This window comes from Prionailurus bengalensis, chromosome X (assembly GCF_016509475.1).
Source record: "Prionailurus bengalensis isolate Pbe53 chromosome X, Fcat_Pben_1.1_paternal_pri, whole genome shotgun sequence".
In the NCBI taxonomy this organism is placed as follows: Eukaryota; Metazoa; Chordata; class Mammalia; order Carnivora; family Felidae; genus Prionailurus; species Prionailurus bengalensis.
Window position 1 is genome coordinate 46,466,989 of NC_057361.1, and position 25,425 is coordinate 46,492,413.

Sequence of the window (25,425 nt, forward strand, 5' to 3'; positions counted from 1 at the left end):
CCCTGGCAATACCCAGCTTTGGCAGAAAGTGAGAGAGCATCACAGGTAATTTTCCACAGAGGAGGTGTGATCTCCCCGCTCCTTCCCCAGCCCACCTCCACCCTGCCCACTCTCCCTTCCGAGGTGAAGGACAGGACAAGCTGCTAGCGATGTCTGGGGTCACCTCTCAGGTTCTTGATGAAGTCATCTAGTTTCATCTTGCGTTCAGCCTTGACGCTGGGACTGTACATGTCGGTATTGAGGAGGATGATAGCAAAAGCAAGGATGAAGATGGTGTCTGGGTTCCGGAACTGGCGCACAAGGGCTGGGTTACAGACACAATACCGCTGGCTGCAGGGCAGGATCAGGGCCAGGGTCAGGCATTAGTAATCTTCACCTACCCACCGTCCCCCCACCCCCAGTCTGGTGCCACCAACCCTCTCCCCCAAGAAATATTCCCAAGGCTTTTGGGTATGTCCTCTTTCTTCAGCTTCCCCAAGACTAGCATATAAAATCACAACCACTACCTTTTACAGAGCTCTGCCTACAGACCTCCATACATTGTCTCATGTAATCCTATAACGATCCTGTAAGGTAGCTATTAGCAGCCCCATTTTACAGAGGAAGTAATGAGGCCCAAAGTGGAGAGGTAATGTGCCCAAGGTAAAAGGTTGGTAAATGGTGAAGACAAGATGAAAATCCAGATCTTTCTGACTATAGGACAAATCCTTCTCCCATTATGGGAAACAAGTTGTCAGCAACTCTTCTGTTTCCCTGCTTGATACCCCTAAGTGGTGGAGCCGGGTTATGTCCAGGTCTGCCTGATTCCCAAAGCATTAACAGTAGAGGATAAGAGTCAAAGGCATTAGGTCATGGAGGCAAACACATTTGAGTTCAAATCCTGGTTTGTACCTCTTACTGTATGACACTGAGCAAATTACTTAACCTCTCTAAATTTCTGATTTCTTATCTGCAAAATGGGAATAATAATGGAAGCACCCACCTCGTAGGGTTGTTGTGAGTATTTGGTGAAATAATCACATAAAGTGCCCAGCTCAGCACCTGATACCTGGTAAACCAGTGCTTGACAAACATTAGCTGTTGCTAATGCTGTCGTCACCTATTGGATGCCCATGTCCCAGATGCTGAGCTAGACACTTTAGGCACACTACCTCTGATCCTCACAACTGCCTTGCATGATAGGATTTATGATTTCCAGTTTCTGGTGAGGAAAGTATGAGGCTCAGAGAGGTTACTTGTAGACACATACTACACTGCCCCCCAAAGGGGGGGAAGGGCAGCTTCAGGAATGGGAAAAAGGCACACCTGAAGGCTTCGATAAGTCGCTCCACTTTCTGGGCCTCGCCTTGGACCCGGATATGGGATTGGAACTTCCGGAGTGCATCATCCAAATCCATGGAGGAGAAGTCCATCTCATCCACCACACAGCTGAGGAGGAAAGAAGCAGGTATGCCACTCTCAAATCCTCTGCAGAAAACCTCTGACCTACCCTGACCTGCTCAAACGGACAAACACCCCCACTGACAGACTTCCAAAATCTGGACCCATAGCCCTACCAAGTACTTATGAGGATGGAATGTTTGAAATTGAATCCATCCCAGAAAATCAAGGCCAGACACATGGTTCTAAGGGTCCTTTCCACTGACCCGCTGATTTCAGAGATAGGCAAACTGGGGCCCAAAGCAGGCCATAGGACAAGCAGGACCACCCAGAGGACTTTTGGAAACAGGGCCAAGAGAGATCAGACGTTTTTGAAGTAGAGGGGTATGGGAGCAGGAAGGTCTCTTCATCCTGTTTTGTAAAGTTTATCTGAACAAAAAGGACAGGCTGCCCACTTCCTCCCTCCTGCCCTCCTTTTCCAGGAATCCCTGGCCCGATCTGCCCCATCCTGGGGTCCTCACTCCAACACATCTCTGTTGAACTGCTTCTGCCGGTTCCCTAGGAATTCCCCTATCATCTGCCGGCTCAGGCCTTTCCGTTCCAGGATAAAGTGAGCCACTCCCACCGGTGTGTCTGACAGGAAGCCCCGCTCGATCAGATACTGGATACCCTTCTCTGGCTTCCTGCAGAAAGAGGGGAGGTAGATGAGATGACTGTGCTCCTAGAACTCGGCCCTCGGTCCCACTTCATGAACTAATTTTGGGCCCAACCATAGCCTCAGAGAACCAAGGAAGGTGAATATATAACTTATGTCCAATCCCTTCATGGTACAGATAAGAAAACTGAGGCCCAAGGGGAGGAAGTCACTCTCACAGAGTTTCTAAATTCCAAGGCATCCTAAACCCTTTCACTGGAGCCAGTCAGTTAACTGGAGCCACACTACAATGGAAACTAAGATCTAATGAGAGGCTGCTCTATGCCAGGAGCTTTAATATTCCCAGTAGCCACTGAGGAGTCCTGGGAGAAGGCCTGAGCCCCCAGGCTAAACCCTTCTCTCTGAGTCACAGACCCTCAGAACAGGAAAGTGAAGAGGTTTCTCTGTCTGCCTCTCAAATCCCACCCAGACAAGGTAGTACCCAGCCTCTGTGAATGTGCCAATAGACAAGATACTCTCTACTTTCCACTAGGCCAAATCTGGGTCTGAGCTATCCCGTATTCAAAACCCCAGAGCCTTAGGACCCCATGAGGCTGGAATTTGGAAGAGACTTTGGTGCCACAGGAGTCTCACATCTGTCACTTACCAGTTGTGTGACTCAAGGCAACTCCTTTTATGTCTCTAAGCCTCAGCTCCTTCTCTATAAAACAGGGACACTACTTCCCACCTTCCTGAGCTATTGTGAGAAGTAAATATAGGAGGCAGTGTCTACTAGGCTATGAAGACACAAGGCATTTGGTTTCTAATTCTCTTCTGAGCAAATGTCAGGCTTCCACCCCACTCCTAAGCACCTGGCATAAGATCAGGCACCTAGAAAGGGCTCAGTCATGGTCACTGACTACTCCAGTACTCCACCCTGCACCCCCCAGGCCTGAGTATGCACACCCTGCTAATCAAAACTTTTTAAAAGTTTGTTTTATTTATTTTGAGAGAGAGAGAGAGAGAAAGAGAGAGGGAGAGGAGGAAGGGGAGGGAGGGAAAAAACGAGCAGGGAAGGGGCAGAGAGAGAGGGAGAGAAAGAATCCCAAGCAGGCTCTGTGCTGTCAGCTCAGAGCCCGATGCAGGGCTCGAACTCACAAACCACGAGATCATGACATGAACTGAGATCAAGAGTTGGATGCTTAATAAACTGAGCCACCCAGGTGCCCCACACACCCTGCTAATCAATAGATGGAAGCACTGAAGCCCAAGGAAGGAACACACCTTGCCCAGGGCTACACAGAGAGGCTGGCCGGAGTCAGGTTAGGGGTCGAGGGCTCCTGTTACTTAGAGCAGGGCTCTTTATACATCATATCACCTCCCCACCAAAAAGGGGACATGGGGGACCCAAGGTTCAGAATCCATCCTATAGACAGCAAACTGGGCCCAGAGGAGGAAACATCTTGCCCAAGATCACACAGCCAGTCAGAGGCAGTATTAGGGTTAGAATTACCTCTGACAGGTGTGTCTGTGTGTGGTGGGGAGGGCTTTCCATTCTGCCACCCTGTTGCCAATCCTCTTCCCTGAAAGGCTGGGGAGAAACACCACCCACAAAACGAGAGGATGGCTGAAGCAGGATCTCTGCTTGGAGTTCAGCCCCAGTGGTCCAAGTGCCTCTAGCAGGGTAGGAAGGGGCGAGGAGGCAGGATCAGGGAGCACGTACTTGTTGAAGAGGTTGAGGCCGATTCGGTAGTGCCGCCTCTGCACCACGTCGTTGTTAAAGGCTGGTGAGTCCCAGCTGTGCCTCGTCTCCCGCTGGTAAGTCTGCTTGCACAGGCCTGTGGCTGGAGGCTCTCTCAGGCTGTCCCTCGAAGAGGAGCCAGAGCTGCAGTTGATGGTCTCATTGGAATTGCTGGAGCTCTCCAGGCTCTCATTATCTCCACCATCAGAGTTCTCGCCTGCTGCCTCGCACTTCCCCAACCTCCGACCCCCAGCCACACCACTGGGCCCAGTGCCACTGTTGGGGGCTGGTGGCAGGGGCCCTGGCGGGGCTGGGGCTGGGCCCTCTGGGGCTGGGTAGTGGCGGTGTGAGATTGGGGCCCTGCCTGGTGGCCCCTTGTGCTTCAGGGTCCCATGGGGGCTGCAGCCATCAGCCTCATACACCAGCTGGCGGTGGACAGACCCGCGATCTGAGCGGTCACTCAGGTCCACGGAGCTGTCACTAGGAGGCTCAATGGTAAGCAGGGGAAGGTGGGCGGCCCGCAGCCGGAAATCCCGGCACTCCAAGCACCCAGGACCCCTGCGAGTGCCTTCCTCACGGGCACCATCTTCCCGGGTCCCAGGTGGCACTGGTGGAGGAACTGGTGGGAGAGGGGCTGGCGCCCAGAACTCAGGCCGGCCCTGGGGTGGGGGCTCTGTGCTGGGCAGTCGCTCAGGGGATGGTGGGGGAACTGGGTCATCCAAGTAGAGGGGAAGGTCACTGAAGGACGTGGCTGAGCTGTCCTCTTGCTGTTCCTTTGACTCTCGCTTCTCCAGTTGGGCTGACCCTGGCTCCTCAGACATGGGCCCTGATGGGTGGCAGTTCAGGGCCTCATCAATGGACTCAGCCAGAGACTTTACCTGTGTGGGAGTAAAGGGGAAGAGGGAAGGGAAGGAGGGTAGGATGGTGGAAGGGAGGGAGTAGGGGAGGGAGGGAGGGGAGGCAAAAGGGGGAATCTTCCTAGTGGGTCAGCCAAGAAGAGGGAATCCCCTCCCCCACCCCCACAGGTTCTCTGCAGTGTATAAAATAACTCCCAGGGAACCATTGTGAGTTCACAGGGGCTGGCTATTGGCCACAAGTCCCCTTCTCAATATCTCAATCCCTCCTTCATGTCCCTATGTACCCATGCCAAATGCCACCTACTCTCTGATTCAATCCACATTCCTGCCTCTGCCATCCCCCAGGGTAAACCAATATCCCAGCTTCCTCTGGGCTCCCAGAGCCCTCCATCTGGTTCTGTCTGGTTCAACCCATAGTATTTAGTATTTGATGATCTAAACCATGGCTGGTAACTCTGCTTCCCTGTGGTATCCAGCCTCCAAACTGGTCTCTAATGATCCCTGCCTCTTGGTATACATGATCCCAGGCTTGGTCTGTGGAGCCAACAGTATATGGCAGAAGTGATGGGATGTCACTTCCTACATCAGGTTATACAGGACTGCAGCTTCCTTCTTGAGCACTCTTGTTCACTGTTCTCTCTCTCAATCTCTCTCTCTCTCAGACCCCTTGCTCTGGGGGAAGCCACACCATGAGCAGTCCTAGGGAGATGCCCACATGATGAGGAGCTGAATCTTCCTGCCAACAGTCAAGTGAGTGAGCTTGGAAGCAGACCCATCAGACCCCCAGCAAGTCTTCACAGACTGGTCTCACCCTATGGCTTGATTGAAGCCTCATGAAAGACCCTGAGCCAGAACCACCAGCCAAGCCACTCCCAGATTCCTGGCCCTCAGAAACTGTGTGAGATAATAAATATTTCTTGTTTAAGCGCAGTCTTTATGTTCAGTTTGAAGCTACTAAATTTGGGGGTCATGTGTTATGCAGCAATGTAACTGATACATGTAACTACCACACTTCTCCATCATATTTAGATAGCATTAACAGCTGAGCCCAGGCCTGGTTCCTCAGTCTCTGCACCAGACTGTGATCCCTTATCCCCCATTCTCCCCTTGAGGGATGGGTCCAGGTTTCTGTCTTTTCAGCCAGCTCAGTCAGCTTCAGTCGACTCAGCTCAACACATTTGACACAGAAGAGGTATTCAATTAAATGTTTGTTGTATGGATGGATGAGTGACTTAGATCTTCCATTTAAAATTTCTTTCCTCCCCCCTACCTACACCCCTTCACTAGCTCCAGGGAAGCATGTCCTGGCTGATGGCAGGGTGAGATCAGAGAGCTTAGAGAAGAATGGTTTCTTCTCTTATAAAGCTTCATTCATTCATTCATTCAACCCTTTCTGCCAAATACCTCCTTGGTTTTAGGAAGGAAACTAACATGTACTGAGCAGCTGCTTTCATGTATATTACCTAGCTGAAGTGACTCTTCAAAACAGCTTTAAAAGGAAGGTTATATCTCCATTTTATTGATCATGTTTCAGTGAGGTTAAACAACTTTCCGGAGGTCACACAGCTGAGAGATGGCAGAACTGGGATTTGCACTTGAACAGCTAATGCTGACAGACCTCAAGCCGAGAATGATCTGCTACCACCATCACTGCCTATTATATTCCCACCATCTCATGCTTTTGCCAATGTAATGCCTGTGCAAGCAACACCCTACTCTCCCAACAATCTCTAACTTGCTAAGTCTTATTTGTCTGGTAAGGCCCAGCTCCAGTGCTATTTTCTCAAAGAGGCTTTCTCTTGTCCTCCCAGAAGAAAGTCTCTTTTCCCTCCTCTGCATTCCCATGATACTATATGTGATCCTTTCTCATGGCTCTGAGCACACTCTATTTCAGGAGACAGTCACGTGCATGTCTGTCATTTCCTACTGGCCTTGGAGATCCTCGAGAACAAGGACCCTGGCTGGCTCATCTGTCTCTGTCGCAGTGCCCACCACAGAGCCTGGTCGATAGTGGTAGTAGTGCAGTATAAGAAAAAGGGCATGGACTTTAGAACCAGACAGAGCTGAGTTCCAATCCAGTTTGGAAAAGTCACTTCGCCTCTCAGGGACTTGGAGCCCCAGTCTCCTCCTCTGTTATCACAATTGGGATAACAACCCCCATTGTGCAGGTCGTTATGATGCACACACAGCACCTGGCACGGAGTAGGAGCTCATCACCTGTTAGGCCTTAATTTGCTTGTGCATCAAGTTCCAAAGAGTGAGAACTTAAATTTTCTTATGTGTTCCAAAAGCCTAGATGTTTAACTTGTTCTAACTAGATGGATGCCTTTCTCATCCATCTCACAGTCCGTACTCACATGCTTGCCAGGCAACTTCTTTCAGTTTGGAATATAGGCAATATAGGGAGGAGAGGCCCTTTTCAGGGATGCTGACCTGTTTGGAGAAGGAGTCCTCGAGCTCTGTGATGTCATTGGAAAACTCTCCAGATGTGGTGACAGAGCTTCCCCCACCATCGATGCCCCCTCCACAGGAGCCCCCATATGGGAGCCCTCGGTCAAGCCGGTGGCTCCGGGCACCAGCCATGGCACCCTCGTCCAGCGAGGCAGGCTTGCCCTCGAAGTACGCGGGGTTCTGTGCCTTCTCATACTCCTCAAAGGAGAACTGCATCCGCATATTGGAAAGGATGATGCGGCGGGACATGCGGCTTTCTGAAGCCGAGCTGCGGAGCCGCTCAAAGTTCTTGTTCATGCGGTACTGGCGAAAGGCTGTCTGGATGGTCCTGGCGGCCCTGCGGCTCAGGAAGGAGCCCCCATACTTCCTCTCCAGCATTTCCACCTAGCAGGGGAGGGTTGAGGGGGATGAGGTCAGAAACTCACTGCAGCCTCATTCACCTCCCTGGGCCTCAACCCACACCACAGCCAACTGCGCATAGCTGCCTAGACAGGCCAGGCTGTGCTCTCAGTGTTGTGTCCTCACTTTAATCTCAGATAACACTTGTCACATGGGACTGGATTGTGGTTTTCTTTTTTATTTACAAGAAATAGATGTTCATTATGCCAGAAAAGTTAAAAAAAAAACAGAGATGCCAAAAATGGAAAGAAAAGTAAGAAATAAATTGAGAGCAAGGGGAAGGAAAGGAAAGAGGAAGAGAGAGAAAGAAGAAAGGGAGAGAGGAAGGGAAGGGGAGTGTGGAGAGAGGGAAGGAAAGAAGGAAGGAAGGAAGGGAGGGAGGGAGGGAGGGGGGAGGAAGGAAGGGAGGAAGGAAGATAGGTTCGTCTGAAGTCCCAATACCTAGGCATAACCACAATGAATGCTTTGGTATATGTCCTTCCAGGTTTTTTTTATATACATAGGATTTTGTGCTCCCTGACCTTTTTTGTTCTTTTTTTTTTTTAAGCTACACAAATCCTGTGTGATATATGTGATATACTATCTTCTGTGATATACACTCTTCTGAAAGTGCCCATTTATGTGTGTGCTTCTCCTATTAGATTTTGGAGGACTGGGTTCCCGTCTCATTCATCTTTGTGTCAGTGTTTGCTGAGTGAACTGGAAACTCAGTGGATGGGTGGTGAATGAGTGCATCCCCAGGAGGATGAAGGACCCCAGAGCTAGTCTCCCATTCTAGTTTCCCTATCCCTCCCTGGATACCGCCCTCAAGTGCCACATCCCAATCCCTCCCTTGGTTCTCGCACACCCACACACCCCCACCCCGTTCCCACTCCCATTCCCAGCCAGAACTGTCTCCTCTGCACCTTCTTGTCCTGCAGGTCCGTGGAGAGTTCGTAGCTGTCCGATAGGGCCTTGGAGCGCTTTATCTCCTCCTCCTCCTGCTTCCTCAGGGCGACACTGGCTGGCTGGAGGCGAGCTCGTTGAGCCCAGGGAAGGCCCACCCCAGTTGGGGGGCCCCCCATGTGGCTGCTGGTGGGGGGCATCTGGCTCAGCCGGTAGGGGGGTTGGCTCCCAGGACTATCAACCGCTGTGCTCAGGTCACTGCCTGGGGCATCACCCTCCACACTGTGGGGATGAGATAAGATGAGCCAGGATGTGGGACCAGGATATGGGCCTGCTCAGCAAGACTGAGAGTGGGTAGACCAGATCCCTGCCCACAACCCCATCCTCCCCAGCTCCCTCACAGACACAGGAACCCCAGTATTTAAGGGCAGGAAGGGAGTTCCCCTCTTTTCCCTTCAGGCCCCCTTGCCTTCATAGCCCTACCCTCATTGCCCTTCAGCCCCACCACTCACAGCTCCGGCCTCTTAGACTCCTTTACCTCAAGGTTGGGTCTTCTCACAGGCTTGTCCCCAGTCCTACTCACCCCTCACACCTGGTCCCTTCATAGTCACGTCCCCTCCACAGCCTTATCCCCAAACTGGTTCCCTCCCAGTCTTGTCCACTCAAGTACCTTTTTCTAATAGTGCTGGACCCTAACAATTCCATCCCCAAACCTTCCTTCCCTTGATGGACCAGTGCCCTCACAGTCCCATCCCTCTCAGCTCTAGCCCCTCATGGCTCTGTCCCCAACACTGCATGCTGTGGTTTCCTTCCCAGCCTGATCCCCCAGAACCACCCAGATCAGCCCTGACCCCAGGCCTGGGACCCACTCCTGCATCCTGCACCTCCACACTCACCCCTCCCCTGCCTAGCCCGACCCCCTATAGCCCCGCCCCTGCCCTCAGCTGCCTGGACACTGGTCTAGCCAGTTCCCAGGGTTCCCTGTCTGCAAGGGCTCAGGCTCCCAGACAGTGGGAGGCACCTCCCATTCAGCATCCTCACAGGTAAAGAGCTGCCCTGCGGGGCAACTTCTTTTTTCTTCTCATGGCCTCTTCTGCTCAGCTGGGGGAGGGGAGGGCAAGAGTCTCAAGGTTGAAGACTGGCAGGAGCTGGGCACTGGGCCTTCCATGCCCTGGTTACTCAGAGCTGTTGTTCTGCCAGACCTGCTCCCATGGTGCCATGGCAACCAGGCTGCCAGGGAACCCAGGTGGCGGCAGAGCCCAGGTGCCCTGAGCCTAGCGGGCAAGGTGAGGAACCACAGAGGTGGGGAAAATGGGGGAGGGAGGTTGGGAGGGGAAGGACAGGTGGGTGAAGCATGGGGGTTGTGGGGGAAATGGGTGTGGCTGGGGCCCAGGGAATGAATGGTCTGGTTTGGGCAGGCACCTGGTTGAAGGGGCCCTTGGTTGGAAAGGGTTAAGGGGCCACTCCCCAACCCCTACTTGGCAGAGGCCAGGGCACAGGGCAGTGCAAGCTGGGGTGGATGTAAGGAGACTCCCTACCAATATGGGAGCTTGAGCTGCAACAGACCTTCCAGCCTTTCAGGAGAGCACTCAGGGGTGCAGTGGGGAGGCTGTACCCACCCACCAGGCTGGGTCCTGGGCTGCAGGGGGAGAGCTCCTTTCCACCCCTAGTGGAGCCTCCCACCCACCATTCAACCTCCATCCTCCCAACGTCAGTCTATAACACTGCCAGGAGCAAGGCAGAAACAGACTGGGGAACTGCCCTCTACCCCAAATACTCTCTCCTCCTGGGCCTCAGGGCCTTGTGAAGTCCACTTTGGGGGTCAGACCTGGCCCAGCGCTCCCCCCACCAACCCAGGCATCTAAGGTGCTCCTCTCCACCTCACTCAGGACTGCAGGATACTGCCCAGCAACCTCTCAAAACTCTCCCTCTCAGCACACAGCTCAAACCCAGGTTTCCTCAATTGTCTCCTCGGTTCATGAACCATCCAGAGCTCCCACTGTCCACAAGAGATAGCCCAAGTTCCTTATTCTGGCATTTGAGGATTCTCAAAGATACCATAGCTAATGCTTATAGAGTGCTTAGCATGTCAGGCACTGTGCTTACCACTTCACATTTAATAACCTGTTTACTGTCCAAAAGAACCCTATGAGATAGGTATTGTGATTTATCTTCATTTTATACATAAAGAAACTGGGGTTCAGAGAGGTTAAGTAACTTATCAATGGTCACACAGCTATTAATGATAGACCCAGGATTCAAATCCAGGCGGTCGGTCTCCAGAGCTCACACTCTTCAATATTAAGCCATACTGCAAGCTTAGCTGCCAGCCCCCATCCCATCTACCCTTCCCTCCAGCCTGGCCCAGATCCTGTTTCTCCCAAATACTCCTCTGCTTTCCACCTCCAAAACTGCTCATACAGTACCTTCTGCCTGGAATACAGCCCCTATCATTTCTGCCATCTGCAATCTGAGAAATCCCCCCACACCCTACTTCTATCAAGATTCAGGTCATATGCCACCACAAGAAGCCCTCCTGAAGCCCACCTCCAGCCAGAAATTATTGCTGGTCCTGTGCAGAGCTCCCACACACAGCACATGTCTGTCCTTCTTTTTATGGTGCAGGTTAGCTTTGGCAAAGCATGACAACTATTTGTGTTCCCAGCACAGGAAGAGACTTTGGTAATCTCCTAGCCAGCACAGAGCACAAGGCCGGGAACAGAGTAGCTAAAAGCTTCTGGAGTGAAGGAGTCAATGAATGGGCCATGGTGGCTATGCTAATAGATCCTCCCACCTGAGCCTTGACCTCCCTCTCCAGTGTCTTCTTCCAATTCATTCTCCATCCTGCGGCCAGAGAGAGCTCTCCAAAGTACAGCTTTGACCATTTTGTGCTCCCACTAAAACCCTTCCACAGCTCCTCATAATTCATTCAACGAACAATTGAGCATTTTCTATGCACCAGGCACAATGCTAGGTGCCAGAAATAAAATAGTGGACAAAATACATAAGATGTGTTCCCTGGGGAGGTGACATTCGAGTGAGAGAAGCAGACTATAAATACATACTGTTGGGGCGCCTGGGTGGCTCAGTTGGTTAAGCATCTGACTCTCAGTCTCGGCTCAGGTCTTGACCTCACAGTTTTGTGAGTTCAAGCCCCCCATCAGGCTCTGTGCTGGCAGTGTGGAGCCTGTTTGGGATTCTCTCTCTCTCTCTCTCTCTCTCTCTCTCTCTCTCTCTGCCCCTCCCCTGTTCATGCTGTCTCTGTCTCTCTCTCAAAAATATATAAACTTAAAAAAAAATTTTAAATACATACTGTCCTTTCAGGTAGGGAGAAGTGCTAGGAAGGAAAATACAACAGAGGGATAAAAAGTGCTGTTTTCGATATTGTGGTCAGGGAAGGTCTTCTTGAAGAAGTGGCATATAAGCTGAGCCCCGATGGAAGTGAGGGAGTGAGCTCTGTGGTCACCTGAGGGAAAAGCAGTCCAGACAGAAGGTAGAGCTAGTGAAAAGATATAGAGTTGAATGGCACCTGCCATGTTTGAGAAACAGTAAGGAAGCCAGTGTAGCTGGAGCAAAGTGGATGAGGGGAGAGTGATAGAGAGGTAAGATCAGAGAGGTAATGGGGGCCAAATCATGAATGGCATTAAGCCCATGATAAAGAATTTGACTTTTTCACTCTGATTGAGATGAGCTGAGGAGGGACGTGATCTAACTTAGGTTTCATAGGAATCATCATCCATAGGATAACGTCTAACTTCCTCACCACAGCCATGGATGGTTCTGCTGACCTGACCCCTGCTTCATATTCCTCTGCCCCATTACTTCAACCTGGCTATGCTCTGCTCACCCTTCAACATTTAGCTCAGGTGTGCTCTTCCATGCCCACCTGCCCACTCCACACATGTTGGCTTTCAGGTCCTTCCTCTGCTGCCATAGGGCCTTACGGTCACTTCTATCCCTAGGGCAAGAGCATTAATGAGTTCATTGAATCCTCAAAATGTTTCGAGGCAGACACCATTAGCTCCATGTTATAGATGAGGACACTGAGGCTCAGAGAGGTGATAGAAACTTGCTCAAGGTCACACAGTTATTAGGTGAGAAAGTCAGGATGCAAACACAGGGCCCAGGCTGTCTTTTCATGACATCTCATTGCCTCTCCCCACTTCTGGCTCCATGTCGCCCCCAGGTCTTCACTCTTTGGCAATTCCTCCCTTCAGAGATGGCCCCCAACTCTGGTGCAAAGGGAATAGGGGCAGGGAGGTCAGACTGTCAGCACAGCCTCCCCCAAGAGGGCCTGGCAAAAAGGACAGTGCTTGAGGGTGTTGCCCCTGACATCATACGTACTGTTGAAGAAATAGCACCTGAGGATGTGGAATCCCTTTACTCAGGGTCCCCCAAAACACCAAAGGGCATGCTGATCACATGGAAAATCTCTCCTCTCTTCCTCATATGTGTGTGCGCGCACACACACACACACACACCGTACAGTAAAAGCTGGGCAGGCCTAGGTTCAGGTCTTGACTTCCACTTACCAGCTGTATGAGCCCAGGCACGTCCCTTTACCTCTCTGCACCTGTTTCTCTTCTGTGTAGGGCTAGAGGAAATGCAATTCCCTCTTTGGCTTCCTGGACTTCTGAAAGGGCCTGGGGGACCCCGCTCCCCCACCTCTGGACTCCTCCCAGTCAGGGGCAAAGAATATAAGAACACACACACACACACACACACACACACACACACACAACACGTGTGCACTGTCTTCTGGGCTATTCTGTGGGGGAAACTGGAGAGCATCCTCTGCATCAGGGGAAATAAACTACGTTATACAAATAACCACAGTACAAAGCTGAAAGTCCTTAAGGCTGGGGAACAGAGGAAGTGCTGGGGGAGCTCAGGAGAGAGATTCCTTCTGCTTGGGGGTGGCTGAGCAGAATAAAAATAAACTCACACTCACAGTGCACCTTCCCTGTGTCAGGCATTTTCCACACATTATTTAATCTGCATGACAAACGTGAAGGAAGAATTAGTATTCCTACTTTGCAGGTGAGGAAAAAGGTTCTGAGGGGGAAAGTAACAGCCAAAGGTCTCAGAGCTAGCAAGTGGCAGAACAGGAAACCAAAGCCCAGAGCCTGTATTAGTTCCCTTGCTGCCTTTTATAGAGGCTTCCTGGAGGAGGAAGCTGTTGACCAGGGCCTTGCCTAGGAGGAGCTGGTAGAAGTGAGTGACTTTGTGAGCCAAGGCACTAAGATAGGGAGAAGCAGGTAGGATATTCTGTAGGGATTTGGGGTGGCCTTCACATGGTGTGGGGCACTGACTCTCCCCAGATGCTGTTCCTAATGGGAAGTCTCTCTCCCTCCTTCTCTTTATTGGCACTGCCCAGAGCTAGGCAGCCAGCAGGGGATGGGATCAGGATGCAGTTGCCATGGAAATGAATGGGGGCTGTTGCTATGGATACTATAAGATGAGGGCAAGAGGAAGCTAGGGATGCTGAGGACTATTCCCATGACAACTTAGGCTGGAAAGGCGGGTTGGGGGGCAGTGAGGGGACCTGAAGTGAGAGACAAGAAAACAAGATGAGGAAGTCAGCGCACCTAGATGAGGGCATGGGCTTTCTTCGGGCCTTGGAGAAAGACAGGCAAGGACGCCAGACAAAGGGGTGGGTGGGGCAGATGGGCAGAGGGACCCCAATCACCTCTGTCTCCTCTGATGGCTCTTCTGCAAGCTGTTTCTACTGCTCAATCCCACTGCCATGGAGAATCCAAACCTGGGCCAACCTGGCTTGGCACAGGGGCTGGTAGGGGAGGAGGCCATCAAAGGGACTGACTGGGGAGAGAGTGGGCAAACACAGGCTTGGGAGCACAAAGACCCAGGTTTGAATCCCATATCTGCTTCTTTGCAGCCCTAAAAATAATTGTTGTCATTTACCAAGTATCTACTTTTTGTTAGGCCTAGCAACTTTGCAAGGTCTGGGTTGTTCTCCCTGAAGGAGATAACAGATGAGGAAACCGAAGTACAGAGAGATGAAGTAACTTGCCCAAAGTCTCAAAGCTCAGCAGTGGTGGAGCCAGGAGCCAAATCAACAAATTAAGGTGTTCTTAACCACCCTCTCTCGGCTCTGAACTGCCTCTCCCAGGTCTAGTCTGCATTCTCCAGCTCCCTACACCTTCCCACAATGATATGCACAGGGCCAGATGCTGGGTAAATATTTGTGGAGTGTGAGAAGAAGCCACCTGGGAGGAAGCAGGAAAGACTGAGGTTAGATGGAAGAAGCACCTGACTTTGAGAACTGTGAGTCATGGGTTAGACTGGCCAAGGGTAGAAGAGCCAACAGAACAGAGATGGACTCTATGAACCATGCAATCCCACAGATCCAAACTCAGGCTCAGAAAGTCAAAGTGGCATGCCCAGGGTCGCAAAGAATGAGAACCAAAATCCCCTACCTTCCAGGCCAGTGTCCCACTTTTTAGTTTCAGAATCCCCTTGAATCTGTCCAGCTGCCCCCCGCCAACCCCTGCACCTTTAAGTCCTAGACAACAGCTGGGCAACAGCAGGCTACTTGCACTTCCAACGCTATGTGAGCACAGTGCCTTTGTTCGTACTCTTAGTTTCTTCTTCCTTGTTCCCTCTCCCCTTCGCCCCAGACTTCATTGGTCTGGGTGAGCTCCTCTGCATCTTTCAGCACTCTGAGAAGGTGAGCCCTCCTGAGAAGCCAATTCTGACTCATGTCTACCCACCCCGCCATAGAAGTTGACAGGGTAAGCTACTCCCCACTCTGTGTCTTGTGCACAGTCATGTCACAGATGATCCTTATCAGCAGCTAACTTCAAGCTACTCTCTTGAAGTGTCTGTCCCCTTCCTGCTCCTGTCTCCTAAAGGCAGTGGCCTGGTATGATTCACCTCTGTGGACCTGGCATGCCCAGGCCAGGGCCCAGCACACAGCATGTGCTCACCAGCCACCCTGGTCCCCTAAGTCAGGTGGCAGTCGTGTGTGTCTGAGTGTGTGTGGCACACACTCCTGCCTGGCAACTGTCACCCTAAAAGCCATAGCCCCACATGCTCAAAAGCCACCCACACCCAGTCTCATGATTATCTCTACCAGGCACACACAGAGAGCCTGCCAGGCGTAGAAAGTCACCACGTCACACAATCAACCACACACACACACACACACACACACACACACACACACTCAGAATTCCTTATACCATCACATTCCCTTAGATACACAACAGTGCACAGTTTCTCACTACTGATCCACCTGCCTGCTGCACATAAAGTCATGCACACATATGCACAGGCACATACACACGTTTCCCTCACAACTGAGAGAAACCTTCCCTCTTCCCACAGCCTAGGCCCTCAGCCAATTCAGTTGTCTACATAGGAGTCTACACCTCCTCGGCTCCCACAACGATCATCTGACCTTGACTTGCCCTCTCCTTCCATTTAGTTGAATCCTCGCCCCTCTTCACTTCCTTCTATCTCCAATCGGATAAAGGGTAGAATGGTCTCTTCTCCAGCCACCACCGGTCATCTAGACTCACACGCCCTGGAGAGCCAGTGGAACAGATCTACACACTATTCCCCAACTCACCAGCACAACCCTGGAGCTCTCCACCAGGTTTCTGTCCATGCTGTGTGTCCTGTGATGCCTCTTCACATCTACCACCCATTCAAACCCTTCTGAGTCTTCTATTCTTGCCCTTCCTCCTCCACCAAGCCCTCCTAGACACTACAATCCTCCCCAGCCCACCTTGACATACCCCCTCCTCTTTGCGCCAGGAACATAGTTTGTTCATTAGTGAAGCCATATCTACTCCATCATTTCTGCCCTTCACACCCTGCCTACTTTTCCAAAGGAATTTCTCCTCTCCCCTGGGAGGTGGAGATCTTATGGAAAACACAGCCACTGTCTTCCTTCCTTCCACTGGATCCCTCACAGTATTAAGCGTGAAGTCTTTCCCACAGTTAGATGCTCAAACAATGCTTTCTGGACGAGTGAAGAAGGGAGAGGGGAAGAGAGAGAGGGAAGGGCAGAGTAAGGGACAGAGGGAGGGGAGAAATAAATTAGAATTTGGATGAGTAAATGAGTAGATGACTTGAGTGGTTGAGTGAAACAATGAGTGAGGGAACAAGGTGAGGGGACCCTGAAGGAGGGGGGTGCTGAAAGAAAGGAGAGGAGGAACTCTCACCTGCACCTTAATCAAAGCAAGAGCCACCAGCCACTGCACACTTGTCCAACTGTGCATCACACCTTATGCTGGGTTCCTAGTGTTTTCTTGCTAATCTTCATGACAACCCACAGAGATAGATATATTCTCACTGTACTCGTGAGGAAAATGAAGCTCAAGGAGAAGAAAATATTTGCTCAAGATTACACAGATAGTTAAGTGGGAGAACCAAGGTAAACTCAGTTTTGTTCAATGCCAAAGGCTTAGAAAGGGAAAGCCGGGGTATGAGCCCACTTGGGGCGGAGGGTGTCTCTTGACTTTGCTCCCAACACAGACACATTATGGAATGTGTGGGTCCCACTGTCCATAAAGGATACCTTCCACCCTCCTGCCAACAGCTTCCAGGGATGCTTAGAACCAGCTTCTGGAAGGTGCAGGATATATTTAGGGTCATTGCATCTGGAGGAAATGGCTTCCCCTTAGACTCAGAGATCCCTAAAGTTGTAGAATCAGAAACTTGAAAGTACAGAATCGAGGACTCTTAACCATCACAGAATATTAAAATCATATTATCAGAATTTTTTAATAACAGAATCATGAAATCTTAAAACCACAGGATTGGAGGGAGAATCCCCAAATCACAGAGTTGTAGAAATAGAAACCACAGAATTGCATGGAATGTGTCACTGAATTATCATATTTTAAGTCCATATAATCACAGTTTCTTAAAATTCTAGCATCTCAGATTGACAGAATGTCAGAGCTGGAGGAACCCTTGGAGATCCGCTGGTCCAACCTCCCTCCTCCTTTTACACATGGGGTGGGGTGGAAACTAGGTAGCAGAGGGGCCAAGCAACATGTCCAGGTTGGCCGGCCCATGCTGCCTCAGGCTGACTGACTGGAGAAGGCAGCAGACTTGCCCGTGGTGAGAGTGCCACACCATTCGTTCATTTATTGAGTGCCTTTTGGGTATTGACAATACCAAGAATCAGACCCTAATCTCTCTCCCAGGCCCTGTTCCCAGCCCTGGATAGGAAAGAAGGTAAGGCCCTGGTGGGGATGAGGAGAGGGAAGTGGGGGTGGGGTGGAACATACATCAGACAGAGAGAAGAGATCAGCTTTTATTGATGGAAATTCCTTTGTACACAGCAACACCCGCACTCTGAAAGCCCTTTCATCCTGATCATATTTACAGAGCACTATGGGAGTGGCAGAGGGCACGGGGCAAGGCCTTCAAGCAGTGGAGATGGCAGCAATGGCCACAGCGAGGGAACCAGAGAGCGAGCAATGGGGAACTAGGCAGGCTGGGTCCTGCCCCCGTCTGGTCCTCTGAGCCCTAGGCACCCTGAATCTCTGTTTGTGCTCACAGAGGACAGAGGTAGGTCCTTGGGATGTCATTTGGAGACCTCTCCAGGAGTGGCAGGCTCCAGGGTGCCTGGGAAGTGGGGTGTGGGTACGGGAGGGTCCAGGTTCCAAGCTCCAAGCTCTACTGCTCCCACATTTTAGTCAGACCTAGGGCTCCAGCCTTTATAATTCAGGGGCTGGAGTCCAGGGGAGGCAGCAGTGGGGGGATGGGGGAGTTGCAAGAAGGAGGTGGGGGAGGAAGGGGCATGATGCTTGCCTATCCTGAAGCAGGGACAGGGTCCCATGGGGGGTCCTGGGCAGGGCAGGTTGGGGGGCTGGTTAAGGCTTTTGCTTCTGCATAGAAAATGACCCTTGTCCTCTCAGTTACCGAGAGGAGGGACTACTGCACTCGGAGGCCGGACAGCAGAACTGATGAGCGTCTTCCTCTTCCTCTTCCTCAGTCTCCTCCTCCTCCTCCTCTTCCCTGGGGCCAGGAAGGGCAGGGTAGAGGCCACAGGCAGGTGGGTGACAGAGAGAGGCAGAGGCATTAGTTTGCAAAGCAGGGGAGATACATGAATGGCTGGAACCAGGGTGGTGGGGCTAGGACGGGGTCTGAATGGGGAGGCCGGTATGGCAGATGATCTATGGCCACACCCAACTCAGTCTCCAAAGAGCCTTTGAGAGCACCCCCCCCAAGCCAGGCTCATTTAAGGTCAGGCCCAGAGTATACAAATTCCATTTCTGACCTGACAGGTGCCCAACCTACATTTGACTATAAATAGCAGCAACCTGCTTGGGTGCTGGCTCTTTGCACACATCATCTCATTTAACCCTTGCAACAACACTGCAACATTTTAGAGACAAAGGAATTGAAGTTCAGAGAGGTTGGATAACCTGCCCAAGGTCACATAGCTGGGTGACTGGTAGAGTCAGGATTTCAACCCAGAGTTCTTAGAGTTCCAAGTCCCAGACTCATCCCACGAGGTCCTTTAGGTGAACTTGGCACTATCTTGAGAAATCCACCCTGCCCTTGAAGGACAAAGATTTGTATTTCCTGAAGGCTCGGAGTCAGGCAAATTGGAGATGCTTAGAAATGGAGTATGGAAAGCCCACAGCTTTGGAAGCCAACAGACCAGGGTTCCAATGCCAGCTTTACAAGTGCTTCCAGGCTATGTGCCCAGGCATATTATTGCCCCTCTTGAAGCCTAGTTTCCTCATCTGTAAAAATGGGGCTCATGATGCCAACCCCACATGATTGTTGCAAGGACTGGAACATACATCAACTGCCTGGCAAATAAGAGCAATAAGAACATGGTGGTGGTTATTGTTAACTGCTCATGAACTGAATCTAATTCCCAAGGTGGCCATTTGCACCCACACTGTAGTGCCACAGTGGCAGGGAGGAGTCATTGCAGGAACAAGTGCCTGTCCGCAGGGTACTAGGGGGCCATCACTGGAGCTGGGCTACAGTTTTTTTGGATGGGGGATGGACAGACAGTAGGGCTGAGGGGGTCCAGGTGCCTTGGGAATGAAAAGGCTGATCCTCTGGAGATAGCCAGTGAAACAGTATCACCCCACTCCCAGACCCCTTGGCTCAAGAGAGGTGGTAAGTATGGAATCCAGGAAACTGGAGGATTGGGAAGAAATGAGAAGGAAAGAGGACAGGCAAGGGAAGGCACTGCTGTCCAGGTGACAGACAAGCACACACACGTGCACGTACACACATACATGCACACAGGCACCCAAGCACACACACACACCCTCTTCATACTCAAAGCTCCCTGTGACACATTGTTCCACAGAATCACTGAGTCAGCAAAACCACGTGAAGCAGAGCTCAAGTCCTGGGCAAGCGGCTCCCCCTTTCTGAGGCTCCCATTCCTCATCTATAAAAGGAGAAAACTCCACACCTCTCAAGGCTGTCATGAAGAACAAATGATCTTCCAGTCCCACCGCTCACTCCTCTTGCATCCAGGTCAGGCCCCTGCAACCCCTCAGCCTGCCACTGCAGCCACCTCCTCATTTCTTCTTCTCTCTCCCCTTTTGGACCCGTCAGCCTTCCTAATAAAGACTGCAAGCAAAGATTTCTTGCTTGTCTCTGCTTAGACACCCACCTTGGCTCCCCACTGCTTCCTTGATAAAGGTCAGACTCCTCAACTTGGCATTCAAGGCTCCCCCACAATATGGCCTCACCTGGCTTTCCCTGTCAGGTGGAAAAAGCATGGGCTTTAGAGTTAGACAGACCTGGGTATGAATATTGGCCACACCTCCTACTAGCTGGGTAGCCTTGGGTCCACCTCTTCACTTCTCTAGGACTAATTTGCCTCATCTGCAAAATGGAAAACACCTATTCCACAGGGCATGGTGGGATTAAATGAATTCAAGTACGTAAGGCACCTGCCACAGGGTAGGTTTGGTGCTTCTTACGTAGTAACTGTTATTATTACTGTCATCATCAGTGGCTCACTCATCTCACCCTTCATCAAATCAGCTTGTTCATTATTCCATCAGGATGGCCAACCTTTTCACACCTCTGTGCCTTTGCTGACTCTGCTCCTTCCTTCTGCATACATCTTTTCCTATGGAAATCCCATCTGAACATCATAGCCCAGCTTAAATGCTGCTTCCTGCAGGAAGTCCTCTCTGACTCTCAACCAGAAGTATTCCTTGCTCCCTCCTAGCTCCAGCATCCATCCCTTGGTCAGGGATCTCCATTTGTTGCTCTGAACTTCACTGAAGCATTTCTCTCACCAACCCGCTCAACACCCTCATATTTCTCCACCCCACCACCCCTGCCTTCCTTTTCTGTAAGAAAGAGAGGGCCCCTATACTATTTAAGGCCAGCCCCTCCACCTGGGCTCTGGAACCCACCACTGCTACCTCCTCCACAACAATCACCCCCTCTCCCTCTTGTATCTCAACCCCTCTCTCTCTCTCTGTTGCCTCCTTCTTACCAACATTTATAGAAGCTCAAGTCTCTCCCATCTGGGAATAAGAACCCTCTATCTGCCCCCACATCTCCCTCTAGCAATCACTGTCCCTCTCTCCTTTTCACAGCTAAGCTTCTTGAGAAATTCATCTACACTGGCCATCTCCACTTCAGTACCTCCCACGAGCTCTTCAACCCACCACAATCTGCCTGGTGCGCCCACCATGCCATAGAAACTGTTCTTAACCAGGTCGTCGAGGACCTCCTAGTGGTTAAAGCCAATAGACTCTCTTCCACCGGCATCTAACTTCCACCAGCTATAACATTTGCCACTCTTAACAAGCCCCTCCTGTGCATGGATGGCTCTTTCCTTCCTCTGCTTCCATGAGCCCACTGCCTGCTGGTTTTCCTCCTACTTCTCCGACCACCCCCATCTCTTCTTCCTCTCCTCATTTCTTCTGTGTTGGTCCCTCTTCCCCAGTTCTGATCCTCTTCTCTTCCATTCCACACCCTTTCTCAGCAATCTCCACTGCATAACTTCAGGTATGGCTTAGGACCCTCCCCATCTCCTCCCCTCTCTCCTGGGTCCCAGACCCATCAAGCCTAATCCTTGCCAGAAACTCCATCAGGATGGTCTTTAAGGCCTTCTGAGCTCACAGGGACCCTGAACTCAGCATCTTACCACTGCAAAACTGTCCTCTGCATTTTGCACCTTCCTGAAAAGCACCACCATCCACCCAGGTGCTCAAGCCCAAAACACACCTGGGAGTCATGCTAGGTTCCTCCTGCTCCCTTAACAAGTCAGTTGCCAAATTCTGCAGATTCTGCCTCCTCATCTTCTCCTCTCACTCCCTGTTGACTTTTTGTTCAATCGTATTGGTGTCCTGCTGTCTCTCAAACATAACACGCACACTCCTGCCTCAGGGACTTTGTGCTCTATGTTCCTTCTATCTGGATCACTGTCTCCCAGCTAGGTGTGCCACCAGACACATTCTACATATTTAGTTGTTTATTTATTTATTATCCCTCTCACCCCCTGTAAGATCCATCAGGACCACCATCTGTTCTGTTTGGTGCTGTATTCCTAATGCCCGGCACAGCATCTGGCACTCAATAAATATTTGTTGAATGAATGACTCCATTGCCAGACCTGAACACTGAAACTCACTCTGAATTCCAACCTCTGTCATCTCCACTCCCTTCCACCCCCACAATTTATTCAGCCTACTATTCCAGTAGTAGAAGATCCTCCCAATCACCTCTCAAATCCATCTCCTCTGCTCTGTCCCCATGGCCACTATCTTCAGTTATCTCTCTTTTGGATTACCACAGCAGCCTCCTCCCTAGTTTCCCCTCCTTCGAAAAAGCTTTTTAGAAGGATGAGATATGCCACCTTGCCTGTTCGAGAACTGCTCACTGCTCTCCAGCTGCCTACCATGAAAGAGGAAGCCTTAACTCCCCAGACAGCTGTTTGGAGGCAGGTCCAACCTCTGCACCCTCCCATGTTTAGTTTCGCTATCTCTCACCCCTGGGCCTTTGTGTGCACACTCAGAGTATCCTCCCCCATCTCTAGCTCTCCGAATCTTTATGGACCTGAATGATTGGCTCAAACACTACTTTCTTCAGGAAACAACCTGACTCACAAACCAGAAGTAATTCCTCTTCAAAGACCATAGAGAAATAAGTGTCTCCAGTGTTGCTCAGGATCTCCGAGAACTGAGTAGGATGGAAGTTAGTAATTAGCAAGGACTTTGAATGCTGGGTAAGCATTAATAGAGATTCCCTTTTCCTCTTGCACTATTACCCTGGATTCATGTCCCTCTGGACCTCTGCTAATGCCAACTCATCCTTGTCTCCTCCCTTTCCTTCATCTTCTATTGGGTCTATCTCATTAATAACTCCCAAAGGCTTTAGATTCCATAATTTGAAATTAAAATGTTTCTATATGACTGGTGCCCAGTGGAGTACTGCAACAGAAGTCCTGCTCAAATCCATTCCCTTCCATGCCAATACCCCAGTTGAGGTCTTCCAGCTGGCCTCCATGCACACAATCCATTTCTCATACTGACTGCTACTGCAATGTTTCTAAAACACAAATTATACCAAATTTCTTTCCTGTTTAGAATCTACTCACATGCTACTTCATCACTAGCAACATTGGTTCTTGACCTTTATACATATAATGAAAGCCACGGACCATTTCCCCAACAAAAAATGCCCATAGGTACACACCCAAAATGTTTTGCATTCAACTTCAGGAGGTTCATGGACCACCGGAAGCCCATGAAACCCAGGTTAAGAACCTCTGGCCCTACCCAATAACTTCTAGGTTCTTCTACATATGCTGTTCCTTCTGCCTGAAAGGTTCTTCCACATTTCACCCTTCTGTCCCTGACCGCCTCTTACTCATCCTCTAAGACTCAGCTTTTAGTCTGAGTTGACCTGCAGCAGTCCTAGACCAGGCCAAATCCCTTCCTTTGGGCTTCCACAGTCCCCTCCACCATGAGCCCCTCTATCATAGCTCTCCTTGGTCTCCTCAACTGACTGGGAACTTGTGGAAGGCAAGAACCATTACCCAGCATAGGCCCTGGCTACAGCAGAACTCCATAAGTATCTACTGAAATGAACACTAATAACAGCTACGTGTTTTTTGAATACCCATTATGTGTCATGCATTCAGCAACTGGTCTCATCTATAAACCCCATGATGTTATGTGTTTCTTTTAACAGATAAGGAACTAGGCTCAGACATGTGAAGTGAGTTGTCTATGGTCATGCAGCTAGTGAGTGAAAGAACTGGGGATGAAATTGAGATGTGTTGGCACCAATGCAAGTATTGGCCCACCATGCTTCCCTGCCCTGGACTATGAGATTGGAAGATGGCATCGGTAGAACAGGGCCAAGAACCAGGGCCAGAATGCCCTGTCTGGGCTCCACTTACCATGGCTTCATTTTTTCCCTCCTGTGTCCCCTTTCATGGCAAGACCAGAGACCTGGCTCTCTCTTTTTATAGCGTAACCCCCTCCATCCCATGTACTACTCTCAGCTTCTCATCTCAAAGCCCCACTATGGTTGGGCCAATTCTTTGATCCGGAACCATCCTCAGATACATGAAGTTTTTAGATCCAATCCAATCCAATGCTACATACTTGGCTATGAGGAAAACAAGACATGGGTAGTGCATGCCCTTCAAGAGTTGAGAGTCACCCAGGAATTTTACATGCACCATCTCCAATCAGCCCTGAGAGGTAAGTAGGCATTATCCTCATTACACAGATGAGGAAACAGAGGCTCAGAGGTTAAATGGCCTGCCCATAGTCATAGAGTTGGTAAGTGGTCAAACTTGGATTTAAATAAAGAAAGGTACTAATTCAACTACTTTCCCCCACTAGGTCATCTTGCTTCGAAGAGCCAAAAAAGTAGGCAAGACCATTTCTGGCAGGGTTGGGGGATGAAGAAAAGCTATCACTCTTTCAAGCCTCAGTACCCATGTCCCCTCCTGTAGGGGACACGTGGGGTTAGGTGCCCTTCCTCAGGAAGCCCTCTGAACCTACTTCTGTCCCATACCAAACCATACTATGTTGTCATTGTCTACGTGTCTCTTCCCTCTAGACTTGAGCTCCCTGATAGGACAAGATACAACTCATTCCTGTATCCCACCAAGGTTCAGCACAAGGCCTAACCGACCATGGGCAGGACAAATCTTGCTGAATGAATAAGGTGGTATTTGAGCTAGTTATGAAAAGGAAAGCCAGATCTGAACAGCTGGATGTAGGGAAATGGTATATATAGAGAAGGAAATGTTAGTAAAAGCAAATAAATGGGACCGAGGATAAAGACCAGTAATTTTGAAATTATGACAGAATGTGTATAACATGTTTTCATTGTTGTTATGCAGATTTTCTTTTCCTTACAAGAATGGGATAATACTACAAACCATGTTCTGCAACTTGCTTTTTTCTTTTTTTTTTAAATGTTTATTTATTTTTGAGAGAGAGAGAGAGACAGAGCCTGATTGGTGGAGGGCAGAGAGAGAGGGAGACACAGAATCCAAAGCAGGCTCCAGGCTCTGAGCTGTCAACACAGAGCCCGACGTGGGGCTCAAACTCACAAACCGTGAGATCATGACCTGAGCCTAAGTCAGACACTTAACTGACTGAGCCACCCAGGCGCTCCAACTTGTTTTTTTTCTTATAGCGATAAGTCTTGGAGATACTTTCATGCCAGTATATAGAGATGTATCTTTTTCTTTTGATCTGTAAGAGTATGGGTGAATACAATAGGATGGGTGAATCATGAAAGAAAAGCTGTTCTCTTGTCGACGGCCATGTAGGTTGTTTTAATGTTTTGCTATAATAAACAATGCTGCAATGAACATCTTTGTGGATGTCTGGAAGCAGTTTTGAAGAATAGGTTCCTAAAAGTTGAATTGGTGGGCCAAAGGAATGCACATTTTGTTTAAAATGTAGATAAAACTTATTTCTGTTGCTTTAACATCTTTATAGACTGGCTAAAAATAAAGATTAGTCCTACTCACATAATCCAGCCTTTATTTTGAGAAGCATACATCATACAACCTTTTCATTAAGAGTTGGTTGAGAATAGCTAAATTATGGAAAGAGCCTAAATGTCCATCA

The 25,425-nt window shown here is 50.1% G+C and overlaps 1 protein-coding gene across 7 annotated transcripts in view; it reads right to left on the bottom strand.

The window, feature by feature from the left end:
• The window catches only part of IQSEC2 (IQ motif and Sec7 domain ArfGEF 2), a 78,364-nt gene that overhangs the window by 11,256 nt on the left and 41,683 nt on the right, over positions 1–25,425 (bottom strand). For all 7 annotated transcript variants that reach the window (XM_043571337.1, XM_043571332.1, XM_043571333.1 and 4 more), the window contains 6 exons: positions 8,368–8,629; positions 7,046–7,447; positions 3,738–4,633; positions 1,902–2,063; positions 1,306–1,428; positions 164–330 (listed from right to left, as the gene is read on the bottom strand). In XM_043571337.1, the coding sequence (XP_043427272.1) occupies positions 164–330; positions 1,306–1,428; positions 1,902–2,063; positions 3,738–4,633; positions 7,046–7,447; positions 8,368–8,629 (2,012 nt within the window). The remainder of the gene's footprint in view (positions 1–163; positions 331–1,305; positions 1,429–1,901; positions 2,064–3,737; positions 4,634–7,045; positions 7,448–8,367; positions 8,630–25,425) is intronic.